This window comes from Stegastes partitus, unplaced genomic scaffold (genome assembly GCF_000690725.1).
Source record: "Stegastes partitus isolate 25-593 unplaced genomic scaffold, Stegastes_partitus-1.0.2 Scaffold820, whole genome shotgun sequence".
Taxonomy (NCBI): domain Eukaryota; kingdom Metazoa; phylum Chordata; class Actinopteri; family Pomacentridae; genus Stegastes; species Stegastes partitus.
Genome location: NW_007578551.1, coordinates 235,034 through 254,506, shown reverse-complemented (window position 1 = coordinate 254,506; position 19,473 = coordinate 235,034). Strand labels below are relative to the sequence as shown.

At 43.3% G+C, this 19,473-nt stretch overlaps 2 protein-coding genes across 3 annotated transcripts; both read left to right on the top strand.

The window, feature by feature from the left end:
• Positions 1-590: 590 nt before the first annotated feature.
• pole4 (polymerase (DNA-directed), epsilon 4, accessory subunit) lies at positions 591-17,706 on the top strand. Of its 2 annotated transcripts, XR_520594.1 has the most exons (5): positions 591-969; positions 3,218-3,302; positions 5,006-5,047; positions 5,346-5,612; positions 17,695-17,706. XR_520594.1 is itself a non-coding variant. In XM_008292601.1 (4 exons), the coding sequence occupies exons 1-4, from the start codon at positions 607-609 to the stop codon at positions 5,357-5,359; spliced, it is 504 nt and encodes a 167-aa protein (XP_008290823.1). In that variant the 5' UTR covers positions 591-606; the 3' UTR covers positions 5,360-5,623. The 2 variants fall into 2 exon arrangements, 1 of the variants encoding a protein (XP_008290823.1); XM_008292601.1 differs by lacking the exon at positions 17,695-17,706 and having other exon boundaries at positions 5,346-5,623.
• On the top strand, positions 15,178-19,400 carry ccl44 (chemokine (C-C motif) ligand 44). Its single transcript, XM_008292602.1, has 5 exons — positions 15,178-15,328; positions 16,767-16,896; positions 17,547-17,694; positions 18,371-18,449; positions 18,534-19,400. Exons 1-4 carry the CDS (start codon positions 15,265-15,267, stop codon positions 18,407-18,409), a joined length of 381 nt encoding a protein of 126 aa, XP_008290824.1. The 5' UTR covers positions 15,178-15,264; the 3' UTR covers positions 18,410-18,449; positions 18,534-19,400.
• The last annotated feature ends 73 nt before the right edge of the window (positions 19,401-19,473 follow it).

Here is a 19,473-nt window from a genome sequence, read left to right as displayed (position 1 = left end):
GATAGAGCTCGCCTGATGTCCTGTAGCTCTCTTAGATAGCAAACATCCCACCTGAGGATCCACAACATTAAAATAAATAAAGTTTAAAACCTACATTTATGAAATAAAAACATACATAACTGTCCAGAGCTAGTTGATGCCTGACTGAAGCCATGAGGAGCGTTGAGGTGAAGTGACCTCTGTGTGACTGACTCTAATAAACCAGTACTGTTCTGTATCCAGGTGGTCTGAAAGGAGCCCCACAGGTGCAGCGTTGTGTTTACAGCTGCTCTCTACTGCCCCCCAGTGGACACACCGGGAGTAATGTTGGGTTTTGTGCATTTTCTGTAAATATAATTCGCCAAAAAAATCTAGTTACTTAAGCTAAACGGTAAACATTTCAGTTTTTATCCCACATCACCCTGGTTTGTGGCCTCCGTCACCTCCATCCTGACATTTCCACATCACGCTGCACGTTGGCGTCCGAGGCGGGAACCCGCTTTGATGGGCGTCTATTTCTAGCCAATAGCAGAGCTCCGAGTCACGCTCCGTCCAATCAGCGACGAGGACCAGTTGGCGCGGCCTCACCGAAGCCCGGAAGCACATGCTGGCGCGCTGCTGCCGCTGATGTTGTTATGGACCGGGACATGTAGCCTGAAAACACCCGGAGACGCTTCTGTGGTTCGGTTTTTTTTTTGGAAACTTAACGTTTGTGTAGAATATTTATTTTTTAAAAACGAAATGGCAGCGACGGTGGCGACGCCCGTCACCCCGACGGAGCACGACCCGGACCGGTGCGGGAGCGAGGAGGAGAGCCGCGGGGCCGAGGCGGAGGAGAGCGGGCAGCCGCAGCAGACAGGCCCCGGGGCCGCCGGGAGCCACAGCCGGCTCTCCAAGCTGCCGCTGGCCCGCATCAAGGCGCTGATGAAGACCGACCCGGACGTGTCTCTGGCCAGCCAGGAGTCCGTGTTCATCATCGCTAAAGCCACGGTAAATAAAATACAATAAAAATAAAATAAAATGAACACTAACAGACTGTGTGCTGCAAACATGTGACACTGGGATGAAATTCAGCTTCATGCATTTTATTATATCGTTATTATAAGTGATTAATATCTTATTTCTATCGGGGCTGCACGATGTTGGAAAACATATTTTGCTAGATGTTGTTTTTCTGCGATATATGAAGTGATAGAAAACTACAGGAGTTCCCCAGATGTCTGAATATCTCACATTTTTATAGAGAAAATAATAATTCTAGAAGCATTTGAGCGATTTGGTAAATCTCTTATCATCCAGAGGTGTTTAAAGCTCACATTAAGGCCACGTGTTCTCACATCAACCCACAGTAAAGTCTGCATCCTTCATCATCGCTGAACCCCTCAGCAACGTGGCCTTCAGTCTGAAATGCCTTTAACAATAAACTGATTATAAAAATGACATTTATTAAAATGATTAATGCATTTTCAGGACAAGTTTTTGAGTTAAACAGCTGCAGCCGTCCTCAGATGTGTTCACAGCCTCCCATTAAAGAGGAAAAAACAGCTTCAGTCACTGGAATAAGCTGAAACTGACAAAAGTAATAATACATTTAAAAAAAAATTGAGTTGTGGTTCAACAGAAATATATATATAAGAAAACTTCTGCACCTGTTGACAGGTATTTTTGGCCCACTGCTCATCAGCAAACTGCTCTAATTTGTCCAGGATTTTTTTTTCAATTATTCTTTTCAGCCAGAATTGAAAAGCAACGTTTTATTTCACTAAATTATAATTTAGCAAATTTTTATTTATTTTTACTTTTTTCAGTTTCTAGTTATTTGAGTGACTGTTGTTGTTTTTGTCTTTTTTTTATTGGACGCTTCATTGGAGTGAATACAGCAGCTTTGTGTCTGATCCTAAACAGACTTGATGCTCTCACTTGTACGATCGACTGGAGCAGCATTAATAAAGTGGACAATCAGACCCAAACAGAACTCCAGCGTCCAGTTGGACCGCAGGTTTGCTGCAGCTGTGACGGCGTTCACTCGTGTCTCACTGAAAACCAGCTGCGTGACTCTATCGTGTTCTGCTTGTCAAGTAATGAGATCATGTTTTTAAACCCCTCTTTGGCAGCTTTGTTAATTAGCAGCTACGTCGTTTGGAACCTTTCTGGATCCAGACCAGCTCTATGATTTAGGTGCTGTTCAGATCTGGCTGTGGGCTCATCGCTCAGAGCTCTGTGCTGCTGATCTAAACGCTCAAACATCTGAGAGGCGCTGCCAACAAAGTACCTGTTTTGGGTCGGCGTCATCCTCTCGGCAGCTGAAATATGTTCGTACGACTGATGTTCTTGCAACCGAATCTTGCTTTTCGGTGTTTCTCTCCTGCTCGGTCTGCAGATGTGGAGGCTGCACGTCGACAAGAAAACCCAGCGTGTCCAAGAGCCTTTACAGTAAATGATGATCTGTCAGACGCACTCGTCCTGCAAATTAGTCTTTGAAAACAAGAATCATGCAAGTTTTCTGTTTCTATCAAGCAGGCGGGAAAAAAGGTGTAATGTGATGTGTTTGAGGTCATTTGGCTTATTTCACGTTTCCCAGTGTTGATGCTGAAACTAAACATCGTGCAGCTCTTGTTTCCGTTTTAATTTAGAATTGACTAAACCAATCGGGACCAAAGCGTCTCAGCCTGCAACGCTTCTGGTAACCGTGTGAACATGCATCCAATAAGGCTTTGCTAGAAACTTATTCCATGACGTGATGCCAGCAGCATGTTGGAGCTCTGATGTCCAGCTGTGTGACTTTTTAGCTAAAATTATAACAGTTAACCCTTAATAGATGGTAAGTCCGCTCACAGACGGAACCTCGTTAATGTTGTGTTTGTACTAAATGACAACAGAAATGAAAGGAACATGAAATGAACTGTTCACATCCATCCATCTTCCTCCGCTTTATCCGGAATCTGGTCTCGGAGGCAGCAGCCTTAGCAAAGCCGCCCAGACTTCCCGATCTGCACACACCTCCTCCAGCTCTTTCAAGGGGACCCCTAGGTGTTCCCAGGCCAGTTGAGAGACATAATCTCTCCAACGTGTCCTGGGTCTTCCCCGAGGCCTCCTCCTGAACTGTTCACAATCAGGTCTTACTTCTTGTGGATGAATTTGGGTTCTCGTGAATTTTGGTGGGAAAATATCAGATGTTCCTATTAGTTAAACAGAATATATGAGTTTTTGTTTGATTTTTTTTGTTTTTTTCTTGCAGGAGTTGTTTGTGGAGATGATTGCCAAAGACGCCCTGGTGTACGCTCAGCAGGGGAAGAGGAAAACTTTGCAAAGAAAAGATCTGGGTGAGTGATGTGAAGATCGTTTTAATGCTAAAGACGCTCCGTGCTTCAGGTCTGTAACGTAGGATTAGTCTCTTCAGTCAGCGAGTACCGAGGGAGTCACGGCGCTAACGTTTGGGTTCGGTGCGTACTTTGGTCTCGAGGTCGTGGTTCTGGATATTAAGCTGCTTTATTCTATTAAACACTGATTCACTGAGCAGACTACGGACACGTCTTCCTTTAAAAAGTCGTCCGATGCAGCTGAAAGTGCTGCAACCTACTAATGAAAACTGCTTGATATTCATTAGCGTGCAGCATTTAGACGATTAGCAGCCCTACAGGGAGCGACAGCAGATGTGTTTTAGCTTGACTTTAGCTCGTGTGTGTTCATAAAGAGAGGACTTGGTGACGGCGCTACTTTAATAGTGTTTAAATATGGCTGCAGATCTGCTGCTTTGGAGATTGTCGTCGCTTCAGCTCGCTCTAAATGGCAGAAAAATGCTGCTTAAATGCCACCAGAAGCCGGTTTCACCCACTTCCTCTCTTGTAGCGCTGATGTAAACATCCAGGTGATTCTGTCTGAGACGGGTTTGATGCACAGGCGGCTACACACCTGATCACAGATGAACAAACCCGCCGCCGTGTTGCTTTCATCTTTAAGTCCGTCATCAGTGAAGCTAGCTGAGAAGTCGCAGCGTCTCTAAGCAGCAGATCTTCAGGATGGAGGAGCGTCTTCAGGCTCTGGTTGGTCTGTTTGATAGATCTATAAAAGGGGAAAGTTAATAATCGAGTTTCGTTCTCAGGATAAAAGTTCTGCACTTGCATCGGCTGCATTCGCTCAGAACACAACCGAAACATGTCCGTGAAGGTTCTCAGTCCTCCAGGTCCTGGTTCTTCTGATAGATTAATCGTAGCAGCTGGACCTGCTTGAGTTCGTTGAAGACGTCAGCAGCAGTCTTTGGAAAGACCATCCCTCAACAGAGGTGGAGGTCTGAGGCGTCATCTCTCACCAGTTTACAGTTCAGTCCTAAGATCTCTCCCCAGGAAGATGCAACCACATCCACACCGAGCCACAAAGACCCTAACGAACCCCACGGTGGCAGGGGAGCACTAACGACCCACATAACGAGGGGGAGGAGCAACAAACCCACAATTAAAACCAAACTCAGGTGTTAGTGGCTCCTTCAGGATATCAGTATCTGGAACTAGTCAGTCAGAGCTGATGAAGCCTCTTGGATGAAGGTGGAACGTCTTCAAGGAACTCAAGCAGGTCCAGCTGCTGCGATTCATCTACGAGAATAACACACCTGAAAGGCTCATTAAAAAAAACAACTTGATTTCGGTATGAATACTTGGACACTTGGACGGATTCCCATTGCGAGCAGCTCTTCAGCTCTTTGAACGCCTGTTGGAGGGCTTTACCTCGACAACACGATGAAGAGGTTTTGTTGTGCAGCCGTGTTGTAGCTCAGTGTGCTTCAGCTTCTTCCACTGAATGCTCCTCTGTGAGCTTCATGATGAAGCAGAACATCTGGTCTGACGCTGGTGGATTGTAGCTCTGGTCTAAATCTGCCACCGTTCTCCAGTCCTGAGCCGGTTCATGGTTCTATCACTAAAGCTGATGATTTCATATTGTGCAGAAGTATAAACGCTTTCACTGATAGGCTGGTGCAGCGCTGACGGTGCGACGGTAAAAACCTTCCCCCTCTGTCCTCTTGTCTCCACAGACAACGCGATAGAGGCCATAGATGAGTTTGCATTTCTCGAAGGTAAGCCTCGCAGAGACGACGAAAAATTCCTCAAGATCCTCGGCATCATCATTAAATAAATACAGCTATGCAACTTATTACATTCTGAGAGTGCAATAACTCAGCTATGCAACTTATTACATTCTTTATTTAACTGCTGTCCATTATGCTTTTAATGTGACCAACCTCCAATTCCACGCACAACACAAGAACACAGAACCGTTGAGCTTCCTCCTGCAGATATGTACACATTTAATGGACCTCGTTGGCCGCGTTTTGCACCAGAACATGTTGTACTAATTCTGATCTTTCTCTGCAGGCACGCTAGATTAAAGACAGCTTCAGGAGACCGAGTCTGAAAATCCAGAAACCATCCGAGAACAACTTTCCACCGCAGGAGCACAGCTTGTTGTCAGAGACCTGGTGGTACTTTTCTAAGTCGAACCCTCAGATCGGATGTTTGTAAATGCTTTTATACGACGGGCCCTTCAGACTTTTCATACTTAATTTTGAAGACATTGATGGTGATATGTACATTTTTATGTAAATATTTGTGAGATACTACTGTACGACGAAATAAATGGACGTTTTAAGCAACTGGGTTGTGTTGGAATGAAACCGCTGCACAGGTTCACCTTTAGCTAGAAACCGGATTCAATCTGCAGAACAAATATTGTCGGATCCGATCAGCGTCACCACTCGTTCAGCAGGAGTGTGTTTCAAAGACTTCAGTATAACAATTATTTTCTCTAGCTGCCCTGACAACCTCGTTAGATGTTGGACAAAGTCATCGTCTCACCTGAGCCAAAGAGTGTTTTTTTGCTTTTCGCCTCCCGAGCGCTGGCAGCCTGCCCCGTCGGTCCTATTTTCATTTTGTCCAGTTAAACGCCTCGGCTCACCTACACCCTCTGAGTAAATAATCTGGACTTTTATTGAAGTGGGAACCGAATGGATGTTTTGTCCGATTTTCAGAGGAACCAAACCAAACTTTCCCTGGAAATCGTAGAGCCCCGCGGACCGACGAGAAGCTTCCTCGTGTCTGATTTCACTCACATGATCGTCGACAGTAAATGTGTCGAGCTTAATTTAATGCAGAAATTACAGCAGCAGTAACAACCGTAGAAGAAACCGTGCATGTGGGAGCACGTTTATGAACGATAAAACCCTCACAGTTGGGAAACCGCAGCGTGTCGGATACGTAGCTTCCTCGTGTCGTCCCGTGCAGCTCAGGTGCATCGTTTTTATCGTTCTGTGCCAAAGCGGGCCAAACTGCTGTCCAAGGTGCTGATCCGGGGATATCCGGGGACGTGGGAGCTGTCCAGGGTGCTGCGCTTGTCAACACATTTAAAGGATTTCCTCCTCAGGCTAAAAATCATCAGAGGGAATCTTTACCGGTTGAATTTTCAGGGTTAAGCTGATTTTATTTTAGGAAAAGTGGCCGTAAATCTTTTTATAAATTGCATTTCGGATCAACAGGAGTATTGTATTTTTTATAAGATAAGATAAGATATGCCTTTATTTATCTCACAGTGGAGAAATTCACAAATTCACAAATTTTATATATTAATATTTGAATTTGCTGCCTGTTGTGTCAGTTGGACCAAAACCCAGTAACACAAAGAAGTTAGCATTTAGCTAAAGTGCTCCTAATACATACTCTTTTTGGGTCTTTTTTATATTTTAAGCTGATTTTAACACGGAACACTGCATAATTGTGGGCTGTTGCATGAGTTTGCAAATCTTCTAAAGCATTTTTCAAAGTCAGTGTTGATATTTTTCAGAAAAAAAGGCAGAACTGTGGACTGAGGTTGTGATTATAAAGGTGCAAATGGTTGCAACACATCTTTGTTAACGCTGATAACGAGTCAAAGGGCTCTGGTTTCAAGCAAAGAAATCCACAGTGACATATTAGATCCTTTTATTTTCTATTTTTGTCTTCACTAATAGCAAATCCTTTAAAAAAGTAATCCACATCTAACTTTTCGTGCTCCGTTTTGCAGCTGCAGCAGCTCATCTTTATGCATGCGGGCCGTGCAACACAAGCCGCTCGGTGGTGAAACGCTGAAGGTCGAGTTTCTTGCTCAACACGGTGACACTGAGAAAATCACACAGCTCCGAGTCTGCATCAGGAATGTATCCGAAATCTCTCCAGACCCGAGCTGTGTGTTGTTCTTCCTGGCAGCATTTGTTAAACACGTCCAGCAGTGTCCAGTTTCACACTCTGGGCTCAGTCGAGACCCTTTGAGTTTTTGTAGTGGGGATTTTCAAAATAAATGCCTGAGTGTGTTTAAGCTGATTTTCTGGGTTTAGTGTTTCGGGGGGTAATGAAACAGAGCTGTGAGAAGCACAGATGTTTGGTTCCAGAGGAGAACCAGTCAACTCCCTGCAGAGGAATGCCTGACTGGCACAGGGGAACATGCAGTACTCTTTTCTAATAAAATATAATCACATGTTGAATGGTTGGACATCATTTTATTTCCACAGTCAATAAAGACATTCCATTAAGGAAATCTCATGTGAACAGAAAATGCAGCGCGTTCCCTCGTTCAGAGCAGAACATGAACCCAGAATCTGGTTCTCCTTTGTGCTGATGGAAAAACCGGCGTGCTGGGAGAGGAAGCTTTGATCCTGTGGCTTTGGACTCGGAGCTCGATTTGACCGTTTAGCTTTTTCAAAGAACAAATTAGACTGACATTTTTATAATCGTCAGATATCAAATAAAACACAACCAGCTCTGCTTTTCAGTTTGAAGTTAAAGGAATAGTTTCAGGTTCTGGAGAAATGGGCTTAGCTGCTTTGTTGCTGATTTAGATAAGAAGACGTCTGTAGATTCTCAGTCATCCAGGTCACAGCAATCCTAAATCAGTAGAACTGGACTCCTCTGTTTGGTTCTTGAACCATCGTCCAAGAGGCTTCTTCAGTTGGTACTGACTGACTGAGGGTCCCAGGTATGTGTTGTCACCACCAAATTAGGGTTCTATTGGTCCATAAATGACCCAAGACTCACCTGACTCCAGGTGTGAATGCTGAAACCACCAGGTTGGAGATGAGTCGAGATGTTCAGGGTGGTGAAACTTCCTAAGACTGCTTTGTAAGAACCAGATAAGTGGTGTTGTAGACGTCACCACTTATGAGGCAGCAGTGTCATAAACCCGCACCACTCATCAGGGATGTGTAACGCTGTCGTTGTAAACCTCCACCATTTATCAGCTACTTACAAAGCAGTGGTGTCGTGGACGGCACCGTTTGTCGAGGACGTATAACTCGGTGGTGTTGTAGAGCCCCAACACTTATCAGGTACTTATAAGGCAGTACTGTCCCAGACCCATCATCGGCGGGCCATGAGCTGGTGATTTGTGAACCCCATCATTAGAACCAAACAAGTCTGTTGAATCAGAAACGGCATGTCTTCAAGAAGTCTAGCTGCCTTCTGTTGAAGCACTTAGTATGACCTCCATTACTGAGATCTACGAAGACATCTCCTCATCAAAATCAGCAATAAAGCACATAAACCTGTTTCTTTAATCATTTAAGCAGATATCTGATGAGTAGTGGGTGTCTGTGGCATCACTTACATGTAACGCAGGCTGGAGATCTCTCTCCAGAAGGTCTGACCATCATCACCATCTTAAACCATCTCTGACCTGCAGTTCCACAACCATCAACACCTCCAGGTATACGGGTCACGGGCCGATGGGCGGCAGCAACCGTGTGATTTGGAAGTGACGAAATATAAGTGGGTCAGTTACAACCGAAGACGAGGGCGCCCCACAGCTCACCAGGTGAGCGGGTGACCCATGAACAGGCTGTAGCTTCCTGTCGTGGGTTCGACTCCCGCTCACGACTCTTTGCTGCAGGTCTCTCTTCATTCTTCTCCCTCCTTTCCTGTCTATCTCTACCGCTCTAAAATAAAGGCAAAAGCCCAAAAAATATATTTAAAAACCCCAAAAAAATGAAGATGAATCCTGAATAAGGGGTGAGACGTCTTCAGGAGCCAAAAAGAGAAGTCAAGTGGTCTTCTGTTGAAGCTCTGAAGACAGATGAGAAGATCAGGAGCGCTGTTGAGGCTGTGCTCTAAATGTGAAGCATGTTAGCATGCTAACATCAGCTAACGCTAACATGCTGAGGCTGCTGGAACAACATTCAATCAGCAAAGATCAGGCGTTGTTTGCTAAATATGAATGTAATTTACTAACGTATTCGTTTATTCATTTCTTTTCATTGCAATAGATGTTCAGGTGGCGCCGGCAGCTTCTGGTGGAAGTTTTACTGCCCGGTTACTCAGGACAGGTGATCGAGGCAAAACGTTTTTTGACCGCAAAGTGGAGGCACGATGCGATGATGAGATGATGAGATGACTGCAGATGGGAGCAGTGGGTATTAATAGGCTACATAATTGTATTCTTATTTTATGGAAACAATAAAGAATCAAACCAGCTGGAAGCATGTGGACTTTGTTTTGTGGCGTGAGCGGAAACATCATGTACGGATAGTTAGTGACAGCAGAAAACCACGTTTTACACTTTTGAACTCGTTTGTTTATTAGAGTATGAACGTACCAAATGTTATGACAATCATCCTTTAGTTTCATTTAACGAGAACATGGTGGTGATGCTTGAGGGAAACGTGAGGGAAACACCGTGAACATCTGAACCTCATCTCAGGTTGTCCATCGTGTAGCTGTCAAGACGCTTCACTAAAAACAGAAACGTCAGTGGATCAAGACTCCTCACTGATAGAATAAACCAACCTAGAGCTCGCTAATTAACACACAGGTAGGAGCTGTTCCTTTAAGCAGAAGAATGCAAAATAATTTATTGCCAGATTAACGTCTTCAGCAAAGAAAACAAACAAATAAAAGAATGCTGTGCAGGATTCTGTATTGAGAGCTGCATCGCACACAACTTGTTTCGTGGACCTCCCCGTTCGCCTTCTTTCAAAGATTATATCAAGTATTTGCCCCCCTGCATCTTATCCCTCAGAAATCCCCGTCAGGTACAATAAGATCTTCTTAGGCTGCGTGTCCAGCGCGGTGAGCCGAGTCCTCCATCATCTCCTGGAGGCCAGAGCATCCCTCCATCCCTCTGCAGCCCTGCTCCCCCTCGCAGAGGAAGATGGCCACCCCCCTCCTCGGCCATTCACCGCCTGATTTCTTGCATGTCTGCGGCTCCGCACACCTTGACAGGAGATATTTTAATCACTGCAGAGATATGCACAAAATGTCTCCGTCTCACCAGCAGACCTGTAGTCATGTGGAAGGTATGTTTTTGCAGCTGAGATTCCAACCTGATTTCTTGGGTCAAATTCTTGAGTTAACCACACCCCCATCTCACACACACACACACACACACACACACACACGTATATACACATTTTTACCCCAACCTCACCCCTCAGTGCTCAGCCTGCATATTTTCATATCCAGGGATCCATAAGGGACATAATGTTGCCTTGTTGTCTGAATTTTTCCACCGACTGTTTCAGAAGCCAAAGGGATCATTTGTTCGACGTTAAGATCTGTCGAACCACAGGAACTTCTGCGGGCCCGTATTGATCTAACCCTACAAAATATGTCCATTACATGTCCCACATTAGTGTCTGAAGCAATATTTCCCTGCGTGAGAGGTGACTCATGGTTCCAGTCCGGTCCTGCCAAGGCACTCAACATTTATCTACTTTTTTTGTTGTTGTTGCAAAGAACAGTACGTCCAAAGCATTAAGGGTAATGAATTGTGGCGTGTTGTTTGAATTTATATGCTTAATTTATGTAATAATGAGGAGGAAATATCTGCAGGATTATATAGTGGATCCACCCCGGCGGTTTTAACTGAGCTCCGCGGCCAAACATAAAAAAAAAAAAGACAAGGCAGCGTGTCGGTTGAGGCCTTTTCATCTCACCGAACCATCGGCTATAAATGTCACACTTTGGTGCCAATCCAGCAGGAATAACTTGAGGGAAGATACAAGTTTCTGCAGCGTCCAGCAGCAGCAGCAGCCGCCTCAGTAGATCAGAACAGAACGCAGCCACCAGACGAGCTGCGTTTTTATTGGCATTTAAGGATCCACAAAATCCTAAAGTTTGCTGTTGAGTTTTCAGTTTGAGACGATGCAACAACTTTTTTTAAAAAACAAACCCTGAAGCTGTAACAGAATAACTGCAGGTACACAAACCAGGAACTGATTATTATAATTTGTGTATCAAACACTGGATGGAGCAGATGAAGAATTGCAATGTTCAGCTCGGTATCAGGCCCATAGACATCGGCTACACGTCATAATGGTCTCTTTATAATGTTTTCTGTCCCTTATGAGGGAATAAAATCTTTCACTTATCATCAGGATGAAGACCTTCGTTCATCTGATGTAAAAGGTTCCAGTGGAGATGATCCATGTTGCATCTGTAACTACCTCCAACAGTGATGTCCTGGAGTTCACTTCTACATCCTTGGAGATGACCAAAAACAAATGTTTTTAATGAAAATGTCGTTCTTTAAAGTGAATTTAAAAGACTACAAGTGAAAAAAACCTGATCTGCATGGCTGGTTAGGTTTGGGTGATGGGGCCCTTTAAAAATAAAGGTGTGAGGTTTTTGCTCCCTCGGTTCTCTTTCTGAAGGTAGTTCAATCATTACTTAAAGTACAGCGTTTTATTCTGTTAGCTGGTTTAGCCAGAGTCATTCAGATAGCATAGATTCCCTGATTCACACAACTATGTTGAGTGACCTCTGTAAACATGCAGAGGAAACCCTTAAAACATAATGCATAGGAGATCAGGATTTATTATATGTACTTCAGCTGTTATCTTGTAGGACTTTTGAAGGTAATGGAAGGGATTTTATTGATCAGTTGCTAATCGATTAATTATTTAACCAATTGAAAATATTCGAATCAATAAGGCAGAAGTTAAGAAATGTCTGAAAATGTGTTATAGATCAGCTGTAGTACCTGGTTGCACCACCAGGTGGAGCCTCTCACTGTTTAATTAGATGGAAGGCTGCAGCTTGCTCCTTGTGTTCAATACTGTTGGAATAGAAGCAGTTCCGTGTTGGCAGTGCAACGAGCCACGGGAATGTTAAAGTTCAAATCTAAATGGCTTTAAGTATTTTAATTAGATTAAGTTTTGTGTTTGTTGTGTTCGTTGTGCTGTGTTTGAATTTTGATTGCTGTGGATGTGAGAGGTGGTTTTATGTCTTTATCGGGGTTCAGCGAGCAAAGGGACACCATGACAGAGACTTCTGTAGTGATCAATGACCTCCGACCAGAGAGTGAGCTCAGCTTAACGTAAGTAATGTGAGAAATGACCAGTTCAGTTTCTTATAATTGAAAAAGACGCATTATTCCTCAAAATGTAACCAGGCTGCCTTTAAAGTTCATTCATTAAGATGCTTGGTGGAATCACCTTTAATTATTATGTTTGCACAACTAAATATCACAAATTAATTCAACAAGATGTTTAAATCTCTTTCATTTTTGTTACAGCTCAAGATATCAGCAGAAGTTTGTTGGTTTTACTCGTCTTTCATGTCGTTCCGGTGAGGACGTAGGTTTGTTCAACTTGAAGTATTTTGTTGTTATCACTATTAAAAAAAACTTGTTCATTAAAGTACAGAGTTGGACTGACTGTTTTGTCAGCCTCACCTTTGCCACACCAACTATTATTCTTAGTTGAGGGAACTCAGATATGTGTGCAAATAACTGGAATTCCTCAGCTTGCCTGATTCAAGGTTTTAAGGCAGCCAGGTCACACACTCTCTGAAGCTGAGCACACTTCACTTCTACAGTGGAAGGACATGGGAATGAGCAGTACTCCAGGCAACACGTTACACAATCAGAGCTATTCAAACAACTCCTGGCCTCAGTAAGTGTGATGGCAGCAGCACTTTAACTCCCCCGACGTTGTAGTCTATGTATGATCATATAATGTGTTCTGGATCTACCAGCTGACAGGAATGCATTTCCTCGTTATTAGGAATTATAGCTGATTTGTTAATTATCCAGCCAGCTGAAGCAGTCTGACTTTGCAATGTGGAAACACTTGTGTATCTGTCAAACCTGATCAGGCTTTTTATTAATCATTTAATGCACTGTTGTTGTTGGCTGCATAATCCCACGTTGACATCTGTGTTTGTCGTTTTTTTTCCCCCCTTCCACCACAAGGTCGGTTCAACGGAATATCTTAGTGAAACAGATGCAGGCCCACATCAATTTCTCTGGTTTCTGTCCATGTAATGAGCTCCTGATGCTGTTTTCTGTTGAAGCCTCTGTAATGGATGTAGATGCTTGACTCTCAGATCGCGCCTTCAGCTTATTCTTGGGGTGTTATCAAAACAAAGCAACAGTTTTATGATGATTTATGGGCTGACGGGGGAGAGGCTGCAAAGACCCATTACGGACATGTTTCTCAAACATCTGAATCACTTTATTAGCCAAACCAATGACATTTACTTGCTGACATTGGTGTGTTGTTATGAACCAAGCCACAAAAATAAAATTACAGCAAGAAAACATAAACTAGAATCAAATAAAGCCCTCAGACTGGTTTCATATTGCGTCCAAACTTTGAGGTTTATATTGTAAATGAGACGATTACGGGGGCCAAACATAAGAATATAAGATTAGTTATTTTTTGGAAAATGATCTGTAGCATTTATCACAACGTATACACATGCTTTAAAACAAGCCTCATTTTAAGTTCAAAATCTAACACATACAATGGTGTGTCATCGGCATACAAAGTTAACCTTGCATTTACAATTGCCTGAACTATAGGGAGCATAAAAACTGAAAACAGCAGGAGGCCAAGACCCAATCCTTGTGGAACACCGCTTCAAAAATGTGCAAATATCATAACATTAAGCAAACTTTATCCCTGGAGTTTAACAATTTGTAGGAAATGAAAAGACAGCAAAGCTATTATGTACAAAAATTATAAAAAGAAAACATAGACTAGAATCAAACAAAGCCCACAGACTGGTTTTAGAATCGATGCTACACTTTTAAGTTTATGCTGTAAATGAGATGCACGATTACAGATCCCCAACAAAATATAAGATTTCTTATTTTACGGAGAAGGATCTGTAGCATTTAATACTAGATATTTGTAACACATGCTTTAAAACAAGCTTTATTTTGAGCTTGAACTCCGACACGTACAGCGGTGTATCATCAGCATAGAAAGTTAACCTTGCATTTATAATTGGCTGAACTATAGGGAGCATAAAAACTGAAAACAGCAAGAGGCCAAGGACCAATCCTTGTGGAACGCTGCTTAAAAAAAACAGCAAATAACTTGACATTAAGCAAACATTAGGCTTACAGTGTAACAATTATGTGGAAAATTTGCAGCCACAAAATACACGGCATGAAATCAAGACAAAGAAAACAAATGCTTAATAAGAAACTCTGGCTTATCTGAGACTTTTTGCAGGTGGTGGTTCCAAAGTCAGTAACAACAAAATTGTAGCTCACTTTTAATGGCTCAAGGAGAACGTGTACGGTACATTTAAAGTCACATATCTACAACAGATGTTTAAAAAAGCCGTGATTAATTTATGCATGTTGACATTCAGGGTTAAGTTGAGCTAATGAATGCAGTTTATCATAGTTTCTAGGTGTGTTTGGCATTTTGTCTGGAATCTCACAGAGAACATAACTCTGCTGCAGAAGCGATTCAGATGCACGAGTCAGACACGCCTACAGTTCACCCAGAGTTTCCACAACTACACTACACAGCTGCAAACCACACTTAAGTGAACATTATTTTGGTTATTAGAAAATAAATTTGTGCCAAATAACTGGGCCGATCATGAGGATACATGTGAAAGCCACATGGTGATTCCTTCTCACCCCTTTGATCTGGAAAGAAAAGGAAAAAAAAAATGCACCAAAGACGAGAAAAGTAACAGGACGAAAGGAGGAATTTTAAAGCCTGAAATGAGACAAATGAGGCTTGGCATCCTGAGCGAGGAGACAAGGAGGGAGAAATGAGTGAGAGGTGAGATGAATGTGAAAGAGAATGAGAGGGAGGGGAGTTTGGTTGAGCGTGAGAATGACTGAAAATGGATAAACAGAGGAGGGGGTGGGAGGGGAAGACGGTAAGACAGAAAAAGAGAGGTGGTGAAAGTGAGTGAGTGAGAGATGGGCAGGGAGGTATAAAGAGAGGGAGGGAGTCATATAAGAGAGGCAGCCATAGAGGGAGAGGTGACAGAGTAGATTATCCTCCTCTCTGCCAGCCTCATCATGTTCATGCTGCAGATGTTGACTGTTATCTCTCTGACTGTTATCTTCCTGGCATCTGTAGAAGGTAGGACGCAACCATACTTCTCTCCATACGTGTGAGTGTGTTGCATGGCTTTGCATGCACCCTGCAGGTGGACAGTGTAGCAAGAAAAAAAAGAGAGAGAGAGAGGGAGAGCGATGGCGAAGACAGAAAAGGAAAGAAGAAGGGAAAGAGGGATAGCAGCAGTAGCAGCAGCAGCAGGAGCAGCAGGGAGGGAGGCATGGATGTAAACAGAGAGGGCAGGAGGACGAGCATCTGAAATCACAAGCAACTGTGTCAGGGCTGCGTGATGGTGTCGTCTGTTTTCTGAGAGGTAGTGGGAACGCTGGAAGTGCGCTGAGGATGGATTCAGAATCATCTGTGGCACAACAAAGCCAGCACTGTCCTATTTTGCGGCTCTGATTGCTCCTGCTGCTTCACATCACACTTTAATTTGTTTACAGATTTGCTTCAGGATGGAGAGACGTCGCGGCGAAAGCCCTGCACACAAACACACACTCCCCCTCTCTTCTTTTTCTCTCACTTTCTCTCGTTTCACTGGCATGGCAGCATGTTTCTCAGCACCACGGGATGCCATTGTAATTCCTCTGGCATTCTGGTGTGTGTATGTGTGCGTCCATGTCCGACTATGTGTATATGTAACTGGAGAGCATGTGCACATTCTGCAGAACGGGCAATTTTTTTCTCTCTCTTCTGTCTACAAAAGCTGCCAAGACACTCAGTCTTTGTACGAATCAGAGTATTGACTTTGCAGGGTTTAAACATGACAGTTAAATGCACTGAATGTGATGCACAGTGTTTCTGTTGCTGGGGTCATGTCTGATAATGTGCAATAATGTGGAAAACTTTTGCAGCTGGGATGGTTTTGCTTTAGTCCTGCTCTCACTTCAGAACAAAATATCATAATATTGACTTTGCAGGGTTTAAAAAATGATCATGAAATGCACTAAATATGAATGCAATATGATTCTGTTGCCCTGAAAATGTACAATAACATGCAAAACTTTTGCAGCTGCTTTAGTGCTGTTCTGACTTTGGAAGAAATATCAGAGTATTGACTTTGCAGGGTTTAGAAATGATCATGAAATGCACTTAATATGAATCGAAAATGTTTCTCTTGCTCTAATAATGTGCAAAACTTTTGCAGCTGGTATGATTTTGCTTTGCACTTCAAAAAGAAAATCCAGATCTTGACTTTGCAGGGTTTAGAAATGACTAGATATGAATGCAAAACGATTCTGTTGCTCTGAAAATGTACAATAATGTGCAAAACTTTTGCAGCTGCTATGATGTTGCTTGTTCACTTCAGAAAGACATTTTCACTCTCGTGGCCTCACAAAGTAAAACATAATGGAAGGTGTGAAACAGAAAGCAGTAAGCCTGCGTGATTAACTGAATGTGACACCAGGAAACTTCCCTCGGCTCACTCTGCTTCCCCTTGTTTGTCTCTTTTGTTTCCCAGCTAAAGGCGTGCAGATGCAGAGGGATGTCCAGTGTTGCATGTTGTACTCCCACGGCAAGGTGCGTACCAAAGATGTGTTGCGGTTTGAGGTGCAGACGGAGGGGCCCGACTGCAGTATACAAGCCATCATGCAAGTATTTCAGCTATCCACTCCTGGAGCTAAAGAGCACAAAGCAATCTGCAGGCATGGAAAATATGCCTCTCGTTAGAGGAGGGCAGAGCCGGGGCTGAGAGGCATTGTCATCTTTCCAGGTCATGTTGTTATGGCAGGGCTCGGAGCTGTAATTGCCAGGGAAGTAAGAAAGGAAATATGTGGGAATAACAAGCCATCTGAAAATACCTTCCGAGCCAGCTGAGCCCTGCCGCAGCCAGTCAGTCAGAACAGCAGGGTTTAGTTAAGTAAACTGCATTGTGATACCTATTGTTTCCAGCAGGTCGGAGAAATCTGATGTAGCTGGGGAATGGAGCGCTAACGAAAACATGGAGTCCTTATTCAGTGGATACAAGAGTTTCTTTTGGTCCTCTCTGCAGATTTCTGTCGACTTCTCTCACTTCTAAACACAGCTTGTTCTCCTTATTACTGTAAAACAAAATCACTAGTTCATCTCACAGCTTCTCTTTCTGGCAACGTGGGCTCAGATTCTCTGCCACACCTGACACACATCTTAATCCTCAATATTTGTTTGTACATTTGCATACAGAAGATCAAAGTTTCTTATCGTTTCCTTGTGCTGCCATCCTGTGCTGTGTAGAAAGATTTAACTCTTTTTGCTTTTACAGTCTTTACACGAAGAAGGCGGTGAAATGTGCCGACCCCAGAGACCGGAAGGTGAAACGGTTGCTGAGGAAGCTCCTCCAGAGACAGAGAACCAAGGCCCACCGGACCATGTGGCTGCTTCCTCATGACAACCTGCCCGTCATGTCAGAGGTCAGACACAAAAAAACCCTGAAAACCAATTAAGATGGAGTTTTAATTAAAAAGTAGACAATGCAACCCATTGTGTCTGCTTGTATCACTCAGAATTACGAGACTGTACGGAGAGATTTTCATGCAGTTTTTAATTTAAGCTCTGATATTTAGTCACTTTTGAACATTTTAATGAAACCACACATACTCCTAGAATGTATGTTTCACTTTTACAGCTCAATATAATGCAGAGATGGTTGATTTTACCTTCGTCTAAATGCTTAAAATGCAGCTGCTGCTCACACCACCTTCAGGACGGGGGAGACTCTCTCTGTATGTTCAGCTCTTCAGATGTTGGGAGTGCATGAAGACTCTTGTGTTCACTCTTGCAGCCAACAGCATAACGTTTGTTGTGTTTTGCTTGTGGCTCAGAAGAAGCAGTAAATAGAACAGATATGATAGAATAGATGTTTATTGCCATTGTCAAACAACAACTTTAGCAGCATACAACAAAAGAGTTATTCCCAAAAAATAAAATAAACATAAAATTGTATAAGAACACGATTGGTTCCTTGGCTGGAGGATAGAAAGTTTTCGGGGTCTGAGGTTTGTCAGAAGTTCATAACAACCACAAAACACAATAAAAATGGATTTTCAGCATTTAATATTTCGTCTTCTTCATCATCATCATCTTCAGGACAAGAAAGACAACTGGGCGGTTCTCAACGTGGAGTGACGAAGCGGCGTCGGCGTTGGAGGAAAACTCGTAGTCATAAGTGAGTAGCGCCGCCCTGAACACACTCGTCTCAGAGCTCCTCCATGTGTCTCATCCTGTATCTCCACGTTCTCTCCTCCTCCAGGCCAAGTAAACTGTCAGCAGCTCGTCGTCTTTCCGCGGCGGCGTTTGCTGACTCTCCAGTCATCGTGTCTCTCTCTCTATCTACACTATCAGATCTGGGCAGCAATACGTATTTAACTGGCTTTAGATATTTAAACATGAACCGCGCTTGAAATATTCCCAACACGTGGCCGTGACAGTCTCCACAGAGGAGTGATGTTTGTAAGATAAGTTGCATTGATTTTTTTTTCTTTTCAATGGCTTGTACTGTTATTTGCCAGAGTCTGCCTGAAAGTGTCTCCCTCTACAACTCCGACATAACCACTCCATGTGAAGCAGTTGTATTGAAACGAGCAGTGATATTAATATTGTACATCAGCAACAATGCTTATTCGTGACTTGTATACCTTCGATGTGTAACGACACTTCACACAGTAACGTAAACGGGGCTTGTCACAGGATGATGTAGGTTTTAGTCGGGTTAAAACCCCCTTTTCAGGCTTTCAGACTGTTTGTTAACTCAAAAAGGGCATCAGAGAGAAGATTTCACTCATAAATCTCAAGTGTTCCTGAGCTTTTGTCCACTTTCTATATTGACTGTTTGTAAACTCCGTATGAAACCCGACTCCAATCTTTTAAAATTAGGCCCTCGGGCACCGACGAGAGATTTAAATATCTATTTGCAGTTTGCATTTGTCTTTTTTTACCGATAGTCTGTCACTAAACTATGCCAAAGTCTTCATGATTCAATCCACCACATGGCCAGGCTGTTAAAACTTAGAGGGCTCTAACGTGTGTGCAGCACACAAGCATTGTACCGTAGAGGAATGCACTGTATGTTCAACACAGTATCTCAAGTGAACTATTTTATAAATTAACCTGAAACGGATGCGCTTCTGTGTCTTTCTTTGAGCTCCTCGTATGTGTGTTCATGTTCCCCAGAGGATGAAGCCTCGCGAGGT